Genomic DNA, 19,479 nt, shown 5'->3' with positions numbered 1-19,479 from the left:
CATAATTTTTTTCTTCCAACACACAACTTGTCTAATCATTGGTCTCATCTCTTTTGCGCCATGGACCCTCCTGGCAGTCTGGTAAAGCCCACTGTTTTCAGAACAATGTTTTTATGTGCCTGAAATAAAATGCATAAAATTACGAAGAAAACCAACTGTACTGAAATACGGTCATCCAAATTGTATCATACAGTAATGTATGTGCTTCTTTATTAACGTACCAAATAGCAAGATCTAGGAAGAGATCTAATAACTACCGTAATTTCAGAGGGATGAGCAAAAATAGTATTTTGAGATATCTGCAATAAAAATGTGATATGAAAATATTTGTGATTTTTTTTTTTTTTTTTTTTTTTGCTGTACGCGGGCCTCTCACTGTTGTGGCCTCTCCCGTTGCGGAGCACAGGCCCCGGACGTACAGGCTCAGCGGCCGTGGCTCACGGACCCAGCCGCTCCGTGGCATGTGGGATCTTCCCGGACCGGGGCACGAACCTGTGTCCCCTGCATCAGCAGGCGGACTCTCAACCACTGCGCCACCAGGGAAGCCCAATATTTGTGATTTTTATTGGTGACAAATTCATAGGTATTGCTAATACTACTGTGACTTGTTGCCTATGTTGATAATTAAATAAAATGTCAAATTTCAGTAAGACATTAGTGAAAATAAAGTTTTTTTATTCTATTCCAGTTCATGCATGGACCCCCTGGGGGAAGACGGGACAGAGGTTAAGAACTCCTGAAGAGGGTGCCCCCTCCAATATATATGTCTGTATACATACATAGATACATACACGTATATATTTCAAATATTATTCCAGAACTATCTTATATAAGCTCCTAGTAGATTACAAAACTTTGGTATTTATAAGTTCTTGGAACAGATCTGCTTATCATGTTTGTTTGTTTGTTTGTTTTTTGCCACTAAAGGACCATGCCTCTTAGAGATGGGTTGGAGGGAAAGAGTTAATCACTAGTTAATGGTTCCTCCCAGACCGCATCCTGAGGAGGCCCAGCTTTCCACCAGGGGTGTTTCAGCAGTGCTGTACGTAGGGTCGGGTGTTGGTGAGAACACTCCGCCCCCGACCAATCCCCAAGTCAATCAGAACAGGGGAAGACTTTTATCCCATTTACGTATTTCAGTTCTGGATGAGCTTTTGTTCATAAAACAGTAGTTTTACAGCTTGAAATTTCTTGATTGACAATTGCACTAGCACATATATATACCTCACTGTTTCTCCCTGGTCCTGTTACAAACTCAGTAAATGGGTTTACCACCTCTGAATAAAGAAAGCATCCATACCCTGACTTAGTTAACCAACGTCCTACCACCCCAAGAACTATAAAGGTAAGCAAGATTAGTAGAGTATCCTTTGAGATATGTCTGGATGTGCCAGGAGAGGAACACTATCAATTTTCCAAAGACACCTGGGTTTCCCAAATAGAAGAGGATAAAGTAGCAGGGCAGATACAGGATGGAGGCGGGGAAAGGAATGGAATTAAGGCAGGTCCTTGCTGTTGGGGGGTGGAGGTAGAGGGGGGAAGGCTTACAAATCAAACAATGGTTGGTCTTTCCTCTCATCACCTCTTCAAAGAGCAAACGGTCACAAAGGACACGCCTTTAAGATTTGAAAACAGGGCAGAAGGAAGCTAGTCAAAGGATTAAAGAAAGAAAAGAAAGTGAGTAGGAAAGAGGGTAAAGGAAGTGGGGATAGGTAGAAAATGAGCACATAGCCATCTCATCACTTTATATTATATATAACGCGATGCTAAGTTTATCCAAAAATATAAACACAATTTTCTGCCTAGAAATTAAGCTTGATGGATAAGGCTTTAGTCCTCATGGTTACCCAGGGTCCAAGTTATTTAGTCTCTTTAATCAAAATACTAAAATAAAATCATTACCCATTAGGCTATTACCCTTCCCCCAATCTCCAAACACACAAGCAAAAATTAATTGCAAGCCCGGAAGAAAGAAGGCAATTTAGACAGTAACAGCTTGGCATGGACTGAGCTGGATTTCCTAATAGCATTTGTCTGTTTGTGAATGTATATTTTATTTATAGCCTTCACTTTCTTGACCGTATTGAAAGTAATTTATTTTTACCTAATCTGCATTGCATTTAAACCACCAAATACTCCATCAATGAACCAGCCAAGTAACACCCTGACAAGTAGCCCAGTGTTGGTACCAGGAGTAAAATGGGTAAACATTTAAAGGACACACTTGGGGACGGGCACTCCTCAGCAGCTATTACACGCTTGCTACAGGTACCAAATGACAAACTGCAAATATGGGTTTCAAGATATTCCTTCACATCAGCAGCCATTCCCTGCTTCTTCCTCCTGGTTTACTCTCCATTTCACGAACCTCTTCCAAACCTGTGATTTCTCACGGACTGAGTCTATTTTTTCCTCTCTGATGTGCTATCCTGCCTCTGAAGAACTTGCATTAATCCCCCAAAATGAGAAGTTAAAGGTGGACTTTCAGGCATCAGTTAAAAACCCAAAAAAGACATGTTAAAGGGGGAAACTCTTTAGCTATCTCTAAGTCATGTGGTGTTGGCAACCACTACCTCACCACGTAGTAAGCCAAGCCCACGCCCAACTGAATGAAGCTCACCTCCTCTCTATAGTGTCCTGACTTTGCTACGTCCCTGATGAGAGAGGGGGATCTTCCAGTTTTCTAGCAACGAGTTGCAGATGAGATCATTATCAATCTTGAGCTCATCTCACACTGTGTAACATGGAGTTCATACCCTGGATTGCAAACAATCAGTTCTCCTCACTATATGCCACTCATAAATAACCCTTTTGGGCTACAGACCTCAAAATAGCACTTTGTCCCCACAAACTAAGCCCTTCCATTATTCAAAACCTTGCCTCCTTTGTGACTCATTCCCAGACTAACACACCTGTCAGCAGGACCTTCCGTCAAAATAGCATCCTTTTTCACACTTCTGCACCTGTTTCAGCAACAAACTCACAGAACCTGGAACTGCCTGGGACATTACAGAGTCCGACCCAATCTATGTCACCTTCCTGAAGGGAAAGTTAGAAGCCTGAAAGGTCAAGCAACTTGCCCAGGGAAATCCACAACATGGTAGACAGGAAATTGGGACCCCCACCCCCCACTCTTTGCCAATCCTCAATGCTTTCTCTGAAAGATGCAGTTTATGTACAAGTTGTTATATAAACCACGTGTGACTTTATGGACAATCCTATTTCTCATGTAGATAATCAGGAACCATGCCCTCCCCTTCCTTTCAGCTTGGAATAAAAATGTGAGCTACACTAACAGACGATATTGATGACTTCGACAATGCTGATGAAAAATGCAGTGGGTCCAAAAGAAAAGAGCAGAAAGTATTCAAAGAAACTAATTCTCCTTCCTGTACATTTTCCTAAGGATCTGAGAGCAGTGGAGAAGAGCGACTGCAGAGTGGCTGAAAAAGATGGACTGAGCTGAAAGGCAGGATCAAGTTTATAAATTCCTTTTCAACCGAATCTTCACCGGCACTTGCTAACAGATTACATGAAAACTGTCCTTTCGTTAGACGGGGACCCAGCAGGGTCCGTAAAGAAAATTACAATATTTTCCTTGAATAATGAGATTCTTGTAGTCTCATTAAATTTAATGGAAAGACATGCTCTTCCCTCATACTCAAAATATTGAATATTCTCAAACTTCACACATACCCCAGCATCCCTAAACAGCAATTCTTTTTTTTTTTTTTGGTTCTCTTTCATCTTTCCTTTTGTATCTACAGGTGTGCTTAGACACAAAGATAATCCTAACACATGAAAACTAAAGTTTGCAAATGTGGAAAGCTAGGGATGATTTTTCAGGTTATAAATGAAATCTTTCACTTGCAAAAAAAACAAGGCAAGTTTCCTTTAAGTGGCGAGTGTTACCAATGACTGCAAAATGTGATTCAATTTGCATGCTGACTAACCTATCTTGAAGTAGCTATGCAAAATCTTCAGGGTCATTAAAGCAAGAGCAGGAGCAATGAAGTCATAAGCTGTACTTTTTTTTAACCTCTACTTTTCTTATTTCTTGGACTCATTCCCATACAACTATATGTATCAAACCTCTTCTTGGGAATCCTAAATAAAAAGTGACAGCAAGCCATTGTGGGTGGATCTCACTGATTAGTAATGGGTGCTTTCACTTCTGTGCTAAGAAGGATTCTGAGGTTATATCTGTACGCAACAGTGATGTGACAGGTGATGTGAGGCTTGAATCAAATCTTCCACAATACCTGTATCTTGCAAAATGATTATAAAGGTAGATTAAGACTGTTCGAAGAAACTGACCTAATAATTTGGTATTAATCATGTAAACTGCTTAGCAGCTGAGATGAAAGAGGGATTCTAACTAAAAAGAAAATAACTTCTTTTCCGTTAAAGTGATATTAGGCCAGAAGAAAATATGAATAGGCAGAAAAATGCTAAATTTCAAAGTTGGAAGATATTATGGAGCAAACACTAAGCAAACAGGGAAAAATTGGGAAGTTTTTTTTTTAATGTGAGGAAATAAGGAAGAGGGAAAAATGGTTAAGGAAAGGAAATAAAGGGGAAAAATCTGCTATTCTATGGGGAATGGTACCTCTTATCAGTAACAGGAATCACCACAGAACTTTAGGAAGCTTCCAAACGAGGCTCATAACTTTAGTAGTAAAACAAAAGTAAAGATAAAAAGAGAGAGTGTATTTTATTTGGCATTAAAAGACACTTAATTATCTTGATCTATGTTTTAAATGTTCTCTAAAGTGGATGGTTGCAAGCTTTCTTTAGAGGTACGATTCTAAATCACCAATGATCCTGTTCCTTTCTCCTCTCTTAATTTTAGTTTTCCACCAGCTTATTTGCCTTCTTATGGCTCCAATACTTTAATTTTCTTATGGCTGAATTCTTCTGAGACTGGTGATAACTTTGGCCTTATATGGTTACCCTGCACCTGCACTTTCTGCCAGGTTATCTCCACTATTTCTGCAGCAACAGAATTCACTGGTTTTCAACTCTACCTTTCAAACTGATTCTGCAAATTAACACAACTCTCTAGGAAATAAATTTTTTGATTGGGTCCATTTTTGTTTTGGGATTGTCTGGGATATGACCAGCACACCTAAACTAACAACTTTTCATTAACAAAAATAAGGGAAACCGTCCATTAAAAAACTGCATATGCCCACTGTAGAAATTCTTTCAAAATTTATGTTCAAATAAAAGGCTTAACACTGACAAAATAAAAAAGGCAGAGACTCCAAGGATATTATCCCTCCCATACAAAAAAAAAAAAAAAAAAAAAAAGAGCGAGAGAGAGAGAGAAAAGAAAAATTGTACCAAAAAAAGGAAGCGGAGAGTACCATCTTTTTCCCATTCGAGTTTTGGCAAAAGTGAAAACATGGAATTTGACGATGGTTTTGATAAAATCACCTGGAAAAAAACTAGGCAACTTCTCCATTTTTCTAGACACTTCATTCCATTGCATTTTATTTTTATTTAAGCACATCTCCAACACACACACATACAGACCCCAACTCTGAAAAAAAAAAAAAAAGGGCCTGAAATTTTAGTTACACCACATGTGGTTTTCATTTGTGAAAAATGAACAAGCTGTTTGTGGTTAAACTGTCTAATCGCCTGTTATCAATCTAGCGCTGCATTCAAGATTTACAGGACCCATCAGCTTCTGTGCTACATTAGCTGTAAATTGGGGGCGGGGGGGGGGAGGAAGGAAAAGAGGAGGAGGAGAGAGTTTATCCTGAGGAATAATATTTCCAATGCAGCCACACTCGCACTACATCTGGTTGTGCTGGTAGCGGCAGTTAAATTGAAATATTTCACAGCGTGTGTCAGAAACATGCAGAATGGTAATTATGACAGATCTGATTAAGCCCGAGTGCCACAAGCTCCCTGGCCAGCGCCGGTTGTGCAGGTGTGACCTTGTGCGTGCCTGCGTGTGTAAATAAAATTAATTACAAGCGAGAGGGTGAAGGCTTCGGTGACATCACAAAGCGGAGGAACTCCCAAGGGGGAGACCTAATGGAATATTTTCCCTCAGTCTAATAATACAGTTCATATTGACTTGAGGTAATTAGTGGGATCATTAAAGCAGTTTTCCCGGCGTATTTGGCTGCCTGATCAGATTAGTGAAAATGTTCTTCAGAACAAGCCCTGTGTGGTCTGCCAGAGAAGAGGAAATAAAAAGCAACAAAGCATATTTTGGAATGATAAGCAGCGCTGGACTTGTACTCTAGCAAAAAAAAAAAAAAAAAAAAAAAATCTCCACTTCTCTCTGGAGCCTACAGATCTAACTTCCTGCCCATCTTTATTCTGCTATTCAACTTGTGTATTCCTAGACACACTCTCAACTATTCCTTTCGTTTCCCCTCTCTCTGCTAAATCTGACTGCTCCATCATGACGAGCCAGCCCAACTCCCTAACAAATCTCTTTTAAACAAGGCAATTGGAAAATTGGGGGAAAGGCTCTTCCAGGACTGCCTTACTGACTATATGGGGCCACTGGGAGAGGCCAAAAAAAAAAAAAGCCCAAGGGAAGGAACGCCACTTAAAATTCACCTGCTAAACAAAAGAGTCCTCTCTTCTGTAACATATAACAGAGGTTTAAATATTTCTTCCCCTTTGGATCTCAAAATGGGTTTTGGCGTAGGCTGAAGTTGGGGCAAACATTCTTGACTTGAACAGAACACAGAGCCCTCGTCAAGAAAAGGGCCATTTGTTTGAAACTAGTCTATTGAGCATGCTCTACCTTGCCACCGGAATACGCCAAGCGCTGTCACAGATGGCAGGCTCTGACAGTTCCCATCCGTAGCATCAAGACTCGACAGTTCAGCACAAGATCAGTGACATTCTGTCTCATTAGAACCACGCTAATTATCACAGCTAGTTTCAGGGGAAACCATGTGTTGCAATGGTCAATTTGAAGGAGCCTGTGCATCAACAAACTGGTAATAAGGATCAGACACCTTATTATACGACAGCATGCTGCCTATGATCTGATTTACAGAATCAGAGGCACCGAGGCAGCCGAGGAGGCTGGCGGTTTATGAAACAGTGTGTTTCCACCCAATTCCTGAGGCATACGGGTTGAAAAGGGGATTGTTTAAAAAAAATAAAAAAATTACACAAAAGGCCACTGGCATGGTTGAAGCAAGAAATCAGAGGAGAACAGATTCTCTATGACCAGACAACAGAAGTAGATTAGGTCTTAGAAAAAGGACAACTTCATCAATTTAGCAATTGTATGGCGACGCCATCAGCAGACTGGAGCTTATATTTTTTCAAGGTATTTAATGACAAATTATAAAGTGGCTATATTTCTATTAATCTCTAAAATACATATATATAATATATATATAAAATATACATACATATCTTATATTTATATGATATATAAATATATTTATTTATTTACATTTATTTGTTTTATGTATATTTATATAAATATATAAATGTATATTTATAAATATATTTATATATAAAACATTTTTAATATGTATATTTTATATATATAAATGGGTGGTCTATGATTTAGTTGTGTCATTGTGTCACGCAAAAGAACTGCATGTGCAAAAGCATAACAACTATAGTTATAAAAATGAATAATCTCAAAGGTTACTTTTTAAGTGCAGGTCTTGCAAGGCCCAAAAATTCTACATCAGATTCCTATTACCAACATAAGTTCTTCCATCCCTCTTTTAGTACCTTTCACTGATGTGAAAGTTTAACAGTGCAGTTTCTTCCAGAGCTATTTTTCTACTGTCATTTTGCATAAATGCATTTTTAGAGCTCATTCATTTCACGGGGCTTTTATTTTCATTTCTCATATGAGGGAAAAAGAAGATAAAGCTAAAATAAAACCTACCTTTACTACCCAAACCATAAAAGACAACTGTTGAGACTTCTGAGAAACACTCTGTCTTTTCACTTGGTAGTTTGTGAAAGAACGAAATCAGTGTTATAATTATGTGTGAAGTTTAACTGAATGACATTCCGTTTTGAAATTCATTCCTACTTAAGAGTTAAAACCAGAAAGAGAAAGACAAATACCGTATGCTAACACATATATATGGAATTTAAGAAAAAAAAATGTTATAAAGAACCTAGGAGTAAGACAGGAATAAAGACACAGACCTACTAGAGAATGGACTTGAGGATATGGGGAGGGGGAAGGGTAAGCTGGGACAAAGCGAGAGAGTGGCATGGACATATATATACACTACCAAACGTAAAATAGATAGCTAGTGGGAAGCAGCCGCATAGCACAGGGAGATCAGCTCGGTGCTTTATGACCACCTAGAGATGTGGGATAGGGAGGGTGGGAGGGAGGGAGACGCAAGAGGGAAGAGATATGGGAACATATGTATATGTATAACTGATTCACTTTGTTATAAAGCAGAAACTAACACACCGTTGTAAACCAATTATACTCCAATAAAGATGTAAAAAAAAAAAAAAAAACCCCATGGATTTGGTCTCTTCCCTACTCCCATTTTGTAGATACCGGATCCTGTCCTGAAGAACTTTAACTCTTCAATTGTCAAAGATGATTATAGAAGGGCTTCCAAAAAGAGGAACTTTCATAGGATATTATGAGTCCACACTTTTCAACTTATACTACATTTTCGGACAAAAGGTGGCCTCAGATTAAAGCAGATTCTACGAATATGTACTTGCTATACTCATGCTTTAGAATGCATTAATTACACTGGTCTGCTTCTAAGTGGACCACTCCTGGGGTCACCTTCCCGGAACTTCCTCACGTGATAACCCTCTTTAGAGAGTTGGCTCAATATTCACAAACTGCTTCTTTTCAAATCTTGACTAATATTTTCCTATGACATTTTTTGAAAGATGGAGAAACTGGGCGTAATGAGTTATGACTCTACTTGTTACAGTGAACTTATTAAATGGGAGAATGAGGAAGATGCATTCATATCACTCTAGTTACCGAATTTCAAATTTTAGAGGAAAACAAATTTTTAAATAATTTGAAGGTGGCAATAAGATAACCAGGAAGTTTCGGTTCGACTTGCTGCAATAGACAATATCAAGTGCCTGGGGGAAAAACACCCCATTACGTGATTTTTTTTAGCCAAAGGTATGATCGGCAAGTACATGTTCTATTTAATAATTTTGAACCTCCTTGGTCAAACCCTAGATTAATTAAAACATATGCTTGTTTTTATAACATAGAAATGTGGAAAGGGCTCAGATTCACAAATTTAGTTCTTAAAACATCGTATAACACAATCATGTACCTTTAAACCGCTAGATTATGTCAATGTTTATGTATTTAAAGCCATTAATTTCAAAAGTCCTGTTGAGCAACCACTAGAGACATAAAGATAGGTCTACACTGCAGAAAACTAAATTCAACATGGATTCCCAATACTTAGACAGAAGGGATTTTTAGAGATAGCTCCCACAGAACACCTTAAATAGGAGATGGACGGGTCCCCACGTCTTTATCAAGAAGGCAGCACCGGGCCCTCCCCAAATGTAGGTAAACCTGAATACAGGCAGTCCTGAGATGCTACACGCTGGGCTGTCTTACTTCTCTTCTCCCTTCAAGCATTCCTTTGGCCTCTTCCTTCTTCCCGGAAGCTGATCCAGGGAAACCTAACCTGTATCTCCCCAGGATCTCCTCCCACCCAGTAAAAAGTAAATAAATAAATGGATAAAGTAAAATAAAATAAGGCACTAGATGGAAAATGTATGAAGAGGCAGTTCTCGCCTTAGATGCTGGCTGAAGGCAACTCTATTAGCCCAAGAGAAGGGGCTCTGAGGACGCGATGTAAAGATCTTCCCACAGGCTGCTAGAAAAGCATGTGACACCAGAAATAACTGGAACCGTGACTCGCAAATCTGCAGGGGCCTCCTGTGGATCTGAAACAGGAGGCTACACAGGTGAAATCGTGTTGCAGTGAAGTCTGTTATGTGAACATTCCAAAAAAATGAATCAGCACAGGGCTTCAAAGTGTAGTTTCCGTGAAGTGTAATTTGATGCTAACAAAATAAAAGATGGCTTCACTGACATGCTAGAATACAGAATGCAGTCATGGTGCCGTGATTTTTTTTTCCTGGATTTTATCACTGTAGATTCCTATAACCAGCAATGAAAATGACATTCTTAGCCCTATTTCTACCTCTAATGATTTGTGACATATCATGTCTTACTCGTATTTAAGGCATTCCCATCACCATCTAAGAATTACCAAATCTGAAGATGCTTTTTTCTTTTTTTTACCTACAACCCCAAAGGGCACTAAAGCTTTCTTCTTTCTCCTTCACTCTCCCCTCTCTCTCCCATCCTAGAGGTCTTGAATCTCAATGACAGAAGTGTCTGAAAAGTAGATGGAAGAAAGCAAAAGGCTTCGAATTATTTGGTCTCTTCTACTGGTCGTGCTATCTTCACAGAGGCAGAAATTCTTTTTTTAGTGCAAAAAACCACACCTATCAAGCAGTCGAAGTCGTTGCAGCCAAAGAGTCCAGTAACTACAGGACTGGTAGGTAGAGACTGCGAAAGATTCTATTGAAAAGCATGTTCAGTCAAATAGAATTTCCATCATCTAGCTGCTTTACCTAAAAGAAATACCCTGTTCAATAACGCACTAGAGAGAAATCATTTTCTAAACGCAAGTGGGGATGCAGCCGCTCTGGAAAAGCCCTTTATTCTGACTGCATTACTGTATCTGCGAGCTCCACCTCTGCAAACATGAAAATCAATGTAACAATTCGATGTACAAGGCAAGGCCTACGGCACTGCTAATGTCCCCTTGCTGGACATACACCTTAAGTCTCAGAGCTCTCAGGAGGTTTGCTGCGGAATAAAATTAGATTCCAACATCTGCCACCATTAAGGAAAAAATTCCATTTCCGTCTCCCATATGAAAACACTATAACCACTGAACAGTAACTGAACCTTGATACCGTAATGGCTATTACCCAAATCAACTATTTTTTTTTAAACAGTAAAATTAGTGAATTCTGCTCTCATAATTATTTGAATGTTATCAGACTAAATGTTTGATAAAATTCTAATATGATTCACTTGGAAAAAAGGTTGCTTGTGGGCCTCCCTGGTGGCGCAGTGGTTGAGAGTCCGCCTGCCGATGCAGGGGACGCGGGTTTGTGCCCCGGTCCGGGAGGATCCCACGTGCCGCGGAGCGGCTGGGCCCGTGAGCCATGGCCACTGAGCCTGCGCGTCCGCAACGGGAGAGGCCACAGCAGTGAGAGGCCCGCGTACCAAAAAAAAAAGAAAAAAAAAAAAAAAAAGGTTGCTTGTTTGAATACCCACAGTATACAGTGTATTCATTTGTAGCGATTCACATTATGTTTAAAGCATATCACCTTTTTAAAGTCTGCGTTAGCCTGCTTTCCTACCCAAGCACAAAAAGTAGCCTATCTTCAGTTTGCAGTTGCATACTTTACCCAGACATTTCTATTAACGTTAAAAACAATTTCATTTCTATTACTCATCGAAGAGAAAGTATAATACATGTGAAATGGTGGGATCTGAAAAGTTGGTTTCTTTTCCTGAAAATACTTTGTGCATTAGTCATTGCAGACCACAGCTACACATGTCTGGTTCCACCACATTCTGGGGCTGTACTATCTTTTCAAAATAATCCTGCTCTCTGCCATTCAGGGATTTACCTAAAGCTTTACTTTGTAAAATAAAAAGTATTTGAGATACAAAAATAGATAATAAATAAGTCACTCTGTGTGCAGGTCCGAGTCTTTTGCTTAGCACATTGTAAGACATTATCTATTTGTGTTACAGTGCTGTAAATCTAAAAGCTCTTCTGCATGCATGACAGCATGGGAGCTCCTCCCATGTTAAAAGAAATCTTGGGTTCAAGAAGGTTAAATCATTTCCCAATACCAGAACAGCAGTGACTCAGCCTGGACCATAGCGTGTCCTTTGAGTCCTCCACCATGTACCCTTCCCTACATCCCAACCCCAAACAGACGTGAAAAAGCTTGGCTTCTAAGGGCCCTATGTTGGCAAGAACCCATATTCCATGAATATGTCAGTGAAGAAAGGAAAGCCCCTCCCATTCCACTATCAATTAGTCCAGCATTCTTAATTCCTCTTTCCTTTGGTCCTGATGCTGCCTGGAACCCTGAGGAGACACTAAAATAGTGATGCTGAGATGCAGAATTTGGGGTTGGCTCTCCTACTTTTCAGTCAAGTAACCCTCGTGTAAAATGAGGAAATCAATGTTACAGCCCACAGGGTTACTGAGAACTAAATGCAGATAATATATAATGCAGGACGGGGTCTAGCACAAAAAAGGTAGTGAATGTTAGGCCAACATAGAGAATCAGGGCGAGATACAGAAGCAGATGGGGCTGGACCAGTTGAGATAAAATGGCTACAGCACACTGTACACGTGTTTCATTTGGGAGGACCTCTGCCCATGCTGACAAGCCTTGGCACCTATCTCCAAGGCATAAACAACTCTTGCGCAAGTTAAGAATTCTGACCATGAGAAAGGTACGTTGGATTTGAAGATTTTTTTTTTTTTTTTGGTTTTGGTTTGTTTTCTAGTTTTTCTATTTCCTTCACAAAAAATCATGGCAGGTGAACAGAACTTAAGTCAATGGACTACCTGCCCTCGTTAAGTTAGATCTCTTCTCTTAGGGATATATACAGTTTTTGGACTTATTTTTCAGTAATCATCAACTTTTAGATTTTCATAAAGAGGGCAGTGCTAACATCTAAACTGAACAGCTAAGAGAAAGCTACAGAAATGCTTTTTAACGAAGTTCCAGTAAATTAGTAGTTAGGAATAACTATGTGAGGGAATGAAAGTTAATGGTCTGCTGGACCCCAGTAGTCTACAATTGGCCCCCTGGAATCTCTTTCAACCAGTAATGAGGAGATGAGCTAGCAGCTTTGGGGGTTCTGGGGAACACACCATCATGGCAGATACACAGAAGTTGGCAACTGACATCTTTGAAAGTGACTCATGGGGAGCTTCGTAGGACAGGAGTCCAAAGAGCAAAGATGTTAAAAAAACCCTTAGAACATCACTCACATGACATTACCAACCCATTGCTACCACTGTCTGAATAGCTTCCAAATCAGTACTCAGCCCAGGAGGGGAGAATTGTGGATATCATTTAAAAGAAAGAAAGAATGAAGGTAGCAAAAACGCTGCTAGCCAGAAGGAGCTATGCTCTCGTCAGAAAGGAGAGGGAGGGTGGTGGTGATTATATGACAGATGCCAACTTACCCCAAAGTTTTAATATTCTATTTTTGTTTGTTGGTTTTAAGGCTGCCCCTTATCACAATAATGCATGTTTAGTTTCTCTGTTTATCTATTCTGGAGATTGGGGGAAAGTGTTTGGCCTTGTAAGAAGACAGTCTGTTATTCTTGATAATTTAATTGGAAAGGTCAGAAGAGATGCAGAATCAGAAAGAAAAGCAGGATAAACTATGTTGAAATATGAGATCCTCATCCTAATTAGCCTAAATAGCCAAAAGAAGAAGGTGCAGGGTGGGTGGGTGAGGGGCGATGTGCGAACAGGACATTTCTCCTTAATGCCTAGTCTTGGCATGTAAATGAAGACATCTGAAGAAGCACACAGGTTTGAAGCGGCTCTGACATTCTATCATAATTAGAAACATTTCAAGAGCCCTGTAATTTCCAATCAAAATTACAGTAATTTCCGATATACAAGCCATGATTCATGACAGAATTTTACATTCCATGAGAGATTACGGTGGCCTGATGTATGACACGCCGAGTATGGCACTAACATAAACAATTCAGTTTAATGTTTAAACAGCACTTGATGTTTAGAATCTCACAATAAAAGAAACATATTATTGTAGAAATTATCACTTTGACAGTGATTGAAGGGTACGCAGGCATGTGGCCTATAAAGCTATAATTTTTACAGTCCACAGCTTGAGTTTAATCATTTTTATATAACATTTCCAAGATATCCCTTACGTACTTCCAGCCAGCCTATAACTTAAACAAGAACCACCTTTTCTCAGGCAAAACTCCCATCAAGGACCACTATGAATGTTGCTAGAGTGAAATTTCAGAAAAACCTAATAAGGAAAGTACTGTATTGTAAATACCTCACATTGTAAACAGTCTCAGGACTGTATAATTTTATCAGAGGCTGACAGCAGCCAGGCTGTTTTACAAAGGAGGGTTCATTAACGATAATGAAATATATGTGTCTAAAATTTCCCTGATTGCCTCTCAATCTCACTTTGATAGTGTTATCAAATCTTTCTGCAAAGGGGACAAGACTTATACTGGACAAGACCGGTATTCTTCTGGTCCTTTAAAAAGTATTCCCGGCCTTGAACAAGGGTTTGTAGATAACTGTGAGCTTGTTCATATAGATGACTCTACTTCTGATGAACAGAAATTATCAATATATGACAAAAAGACTGCATTATCTGTCCTTCGTTATGTCTCGTAGGGGTCTGTCACTTTTCCCATTCAATTCGATTCATTTATAATTCAAAAGATATAGACAATTTTCCTAATTGTAATTAAATTTGTGTGTCATATATACATATATATATATATAACTAAAATCATTATTTTACAAAGCTGTGTGTGTGTGTGTGTGTGTGTGTGTGTGTCACTTGGTTGTAATAAGCACACCTAACAGTTGTAGATGCCTGAGTTGGAACAGAAAAAAAAATACAATGCTCGTAGTAATTTTAGGATAGAAATCAAGGTCACCTAAGTACTAATGAAATAATAATAATTCAAGTTATTTGTTCCATTACAATAGACCAGATGGAGAAACCTCCTATACGTTACAGTACTCTTCTGGAAACAACTATTAACTGACTCAGGGATTTCCTGAGAAATCTGTGGTCTGGACAGTAGATGTTGGAGGAAACACAACCAAGCGTCTCTGTTCCCTGAATCTGAACACTCTGTTTCATCATGAGCTCTGTCAATAATCCTGGAAACCGTGACCTCTCAGGGATGCAAGTTCAACTTGCAAATAGACACCCCTTCGAAGGAACTTTCACAGGCATCGCAGATAAACGTTCTCCAGGCCTAACAGAGGCTCTTACCTGGCTTTTGGTTGCTGCCACCTTTGCAAACAGAGCTTGGGAAACTTTAGCGCGCTTCATTTCCTGCTGAATCTCGTCGTAAATGGAAGCATTAATGTTCATGGTATTGTTCTCTGGTTTCCCATTCCTCTCAGTGGCAATGGTAGCTGTTTTCACCTACAAAACATTTTGAACATGCCTGTCATTTCCCACTGGCCAAACTGTTTTGAAGCTTCTCAGGCTCGGCATCCAAACTGGATACTGTTGCTCGTTTTAGGATCAAGGTGATCAACAATGCGGTCATTCAACATGAGTTCTTAGCTGGATATCAGATTGCTTAAGTTAAGGAAGTCATAGTGTCACAGGTGACTGCAGCTGTAATACGACAGCAACTGCCGGCTGACAACCAGGAATTATAATGCCATAAAGTAAGTTTTCTGGAAAATGGAATAGTTTCAAAGACTTGAAAACCCTAAACTAATTGTTTCCCAATTACCTTCCACGGCAATTCTAACAAAGGAAATTCACAATTAAAATCATAATGCACAGGGCTGTATCTTCTATCTTCGCTGGGTACCCGATGCCTAAGAGACAATTGCATCACTAATAGCTATTACATACTACGGCCTTTTTAATTTTAGACTTTTTTTTTAATGCCTTTTCCTCTTATGTTTCATTTAAAAAACCTTCTATAACAAAGCCATTTGCAGAGCTGCACATTTAAATCTTCTATCCATCCATGAAACAGGTAGAGTGCCTTGCTTAATTATCATAAAGGCTGGTTGCATTTTACACATGCATGTCCAAGCTGTTCTGTATAATTATTTCATCATTTCCTGGCACCGCTGTATATAACTCTTTCCTTTTGACTGGTGGAACCAGACAATAAGAAAAAGTTTCACAATATTTAATAGAACATGACTGCAAGTTACACAAAATATATAAACAGTGACTTACAGATATATTCAAAATGTATAATCTTGAGTGAGAAATTAATATAAATGCCTTTGGTAATAATGATAAGCAGATAGCTGCAGAAAAATGCCACAAAATTTAGGGGGAAAATCAACCTCAGAATTTATTGATACCATGATTAATCTTCAAAACTTAAAAACAATCTTTAAAACTTTAAATCTTTAAAATAAAAATTTGATCTTTATTGAGCATTTACAGGAACCAACCAGCCTGGGAAATTCACATATGAACCATGCAGCTGCTTTTTACTGGGAAACTGATGAAAACATAAATGAAAAGTTGTCCAGATGCAGGACCACATTTCTCCTGGCAAAGTGATTCATCAAGGACCACGTTTCTTAGGGTCCTTTACAGAATCCAGGTTTTCCTTCTCTAGAAACTTACCATCTTGGACCATTTCTCTCATCCACTAGGAACAACAGAAAATGAAGCTCAATTTAAGATAAACAAATGATTTGGGGGCACTAAATGACACACCTTCCTAGTCATACAGTAATTCTTCTAATGTTTATTTCACCCTGCCCCCAAATATTTGGTATCAAAAGAGGGGCAGAGGTTATCCTAAGCCATTTAATTCCCTGCACTTAGAGAGTAAAGCTGAGTCTCCTTTACAACGTGCTTTCTGACTCGTAACTTCTACCTGGTAAGCAAAATAACTCACCTCTGGAGGATGCAGCTAGACTCTCCCACCTGGACACTACCCTTGGGAGCACGGAAAGGATAATGCTGGGAAATGGTTGGACCACAGGCCCCCAGTGAGGACACAGAAGGTGAGGCAGGACAAGGGACCCACTGGCTGGCCTCACTGGCCTCTCCTAAAACATAATCCGCAGACAGAAACAGCAAGAGCAGAGGCTGGATTTCAGCCTTCCCCTGCCAGCTCTGCACTCCAGTAAGCAAGGGCACTAACTCACGGAGGCATCTTAAGGACTGGGGGCCACTAGGCACAGACACAGGGCTTTGAAGCAGTAATCTGCTAAACACCACTTTAGGAGCCAGAAGAGTTAATGCATTACCATAAATTGCCTACAAAGTTGCTTTGCTGAGATTTGCAACTTTGCTCTGGGGTGGTCTTGCTTTGAGGCAGAAGGATAGATTTGATCACCACATGGGGTCCCTTTTAATACCTATTTTTTTCACTGCTTAAATGAAAGAGAAAAGAAAAGCCATTTCAATCGCTTTGAACATTGAATGTTATGGAAATGGAGGCATGAAGTTCAGGGCATTGGAAGAAACAGTTCCTTGGTATCATCTGCTTAGCAACAGTTAAGAGGGCAGGCTTTGGAAACTTGGTGTTTCAGTGTGTTTTGAAAATCATTTTCATTCTTTTGTAAAAATGATGTTTAAGAATTTATCTTCGAGGTGGGTTATAATCATTTGTTTCAACCCTGTGATTTTGTTTCTAAAAATTTCTTTGGTTTAAGTTTTCTTTTTTTAATAAAGCAATTACAACTTGAACCAAAAAGCAAACATTTTAAATCATAAAAAAGAAAAATCTCCTAGTAGTCAACACAATCAAAAGTTGAAAAGTACTTTTTTCTTTTTTAAAGTACTTTTTAAAAGTTCTTTGTAAAAGTTCTTTCAAAAAAAAAAAAAAAAAGAGGGCTTCCCTGGTGGCACAGTGGTTGAGAGTCCGCCTGCTGATGCAGGGGACGTGGGTTCGTGCCCCGGTCCGGGAAGATCCCACAGGCCGTGGAGCAGCTGGGCCTGTGAGCCATGGCCGCTGAGCCTGCGCGTCCGGAGCCTGTGCTCCGCAACGGGAGAGGCCACAACAGTGAGAGGCCCGCGTACCGCAAAAAAAAAAAAAAAAAAAAAAAAAAAAGGTGAGAGCAACAACTTTTAAAAATATTAAGAAACTGTATTACTCATTTAAAAAATATTTAGAAAAGCTCTTCCTTATCATCTTGTTGGCTCAGATATGCATCTTATTAGAGATAAGCTATTAGAATTCTGGAACCACATTTTTCTCTAAACACAAGGTATTGCTTAAGGGGAACTGACTTGGACAGCTTTTCAAAAATATGAAAGCTGAAATTTTTCCCCAGGTAAAAATGGAAACAAAAATCTTTTATACCTCACTCTACTAAGTACTATTTTAGCTTAGCTCAAAAAAAATCTTCTTTAATCCTGGTTTAGCTTTTAATATTATATCACACATTAAAATTCATAAAGTAGTTCATTCCAGGCAAAACAAACTACTCTTCAGCTCTTCTCTGCAAATAGCACAGGAGGTAAAATAAATGCAGTTGCTTTCTGAATAGCATTTATCAAGGTAGCGTGTACCACTCCATCATTATGGTGGCGCCAGGGAAGTAGTTAAGAATTGGAGCTTCTGCTATTTACCCTCCCACATGGGGAGAGGGTGTAGCACTAGGGTGTGCTTTTTATTTCACTACAATTGTTCAGTAGAACACAGATTTTCCATGAGAATTTTTTGCTCCTTTACCGCTGCTGAATTCATCAACCCATACTACAAAATGAACTATATACACTACATACGTACTATATATGTACTACATACAGGCTACACAAAATGGACTCTACTGTGGTCCTGACTGGCGTCTGTGCTCTTCCTTGATGCAAGTGCAACTGCCTGCAAGCTCATACTGCACACATGCGTGAGGGCATGCCCATATGCAATTAAAGGTTGATGTAGTTTTAATAATAATTATGATAATAAGAGAGACTCACATTCATCAGTTGTTTATTATGAGCTGGGCCTTGTGTTAACATACATTAACCTGCATAATAGCCCTGAGTAGGTAATGTCACATTACTGCCCCATTTTTAAATTGAGAAGCTAACAAAGAGGTTAAGTAATTTGTCCATGGGGCAAGGCTGAGAACTGAACTTGAGTCTAACACCAATGCTTATCTTAGGAATCACTGCAATACACTCAGGGTATGATGTTATATAGGACTTCTTTATTTGGGAAAATCCTTATTATTTTTTAAGACATGCTGCACCTGTTTTTTGGTGGCCCTTTGCTAAATCTAGCTCATGAATGTCTAATTTTTAGTAGGGGATGGTTGTATCATTAGTTTAAAAAATCCGTGCTATTTTGAGGAATTCCTATTGGTGATAGAAAACAGTCCACATTTTCATACTTTTATATATTAATACTGTTTTGAGTATCATGGTTCTATCTTTTTACACTTTTCTTCCTTTTGTAGAAACCATATTAGTTATTTTCCAGATCTAGACTTTCAAAAGTCCTCTAGCTTTTAAAAGACCATTAATGAGAAGTGTTTTCCAAGCACATATGTGATCTTAAAATAAAGCTGGTCAAGGGATTCATAACAAATAAAACTTTTATCAAGTGTGAAGTTCCTGCCCACAACTGAACCTATGTTTCATTATACTATAGAAGAATGTGTTGTAAAGAGACAGAAGTGTGCAACTACCAGATTAAATTAATTATATATCGCTTC

General features: G+C 39.1%; 1 protein-coding gene across 1 annotated transcript in view; it reads right to left on the bottom strand.

Annotated features, from left to right (window-relative positions):
• The window catches only part of SATB1 (SATB homeobox 1), a 79,771-nt gene that overhangs the window by 17,253 nt on the left and 43,039 nt on the right, over window positions 1–19,479 (bottom strand). Inside the window, exon 9 of the mRNA XM_082654576.1 lies at window positions 15,095–15,250. Within this exon, the coding sequence (XP_082510702.1) occupies window positions 15,095–15,250 (156 nt within the window). The remainder of the gene's footprint in view (window positions 1–15,094; window positions 15,251–19,479) is intronic.

Source organism: Grampus griseus (assembly GCF_964374135.1).
Source record: "Grampus griseus genome assembly, chromosome: 5".
Classification (NCBI taxonomy): Eukaryota; Metazoa; Chordata; class Mammalia; order Artiodactyla; family Delphinidae; genus Grampus; species Grampus griseus.
The sequence above is the reverse complement of the archived record's forward strand: the minus strand, read 5'-3'. Positions and strand labels throughout refer to the sequence as shown.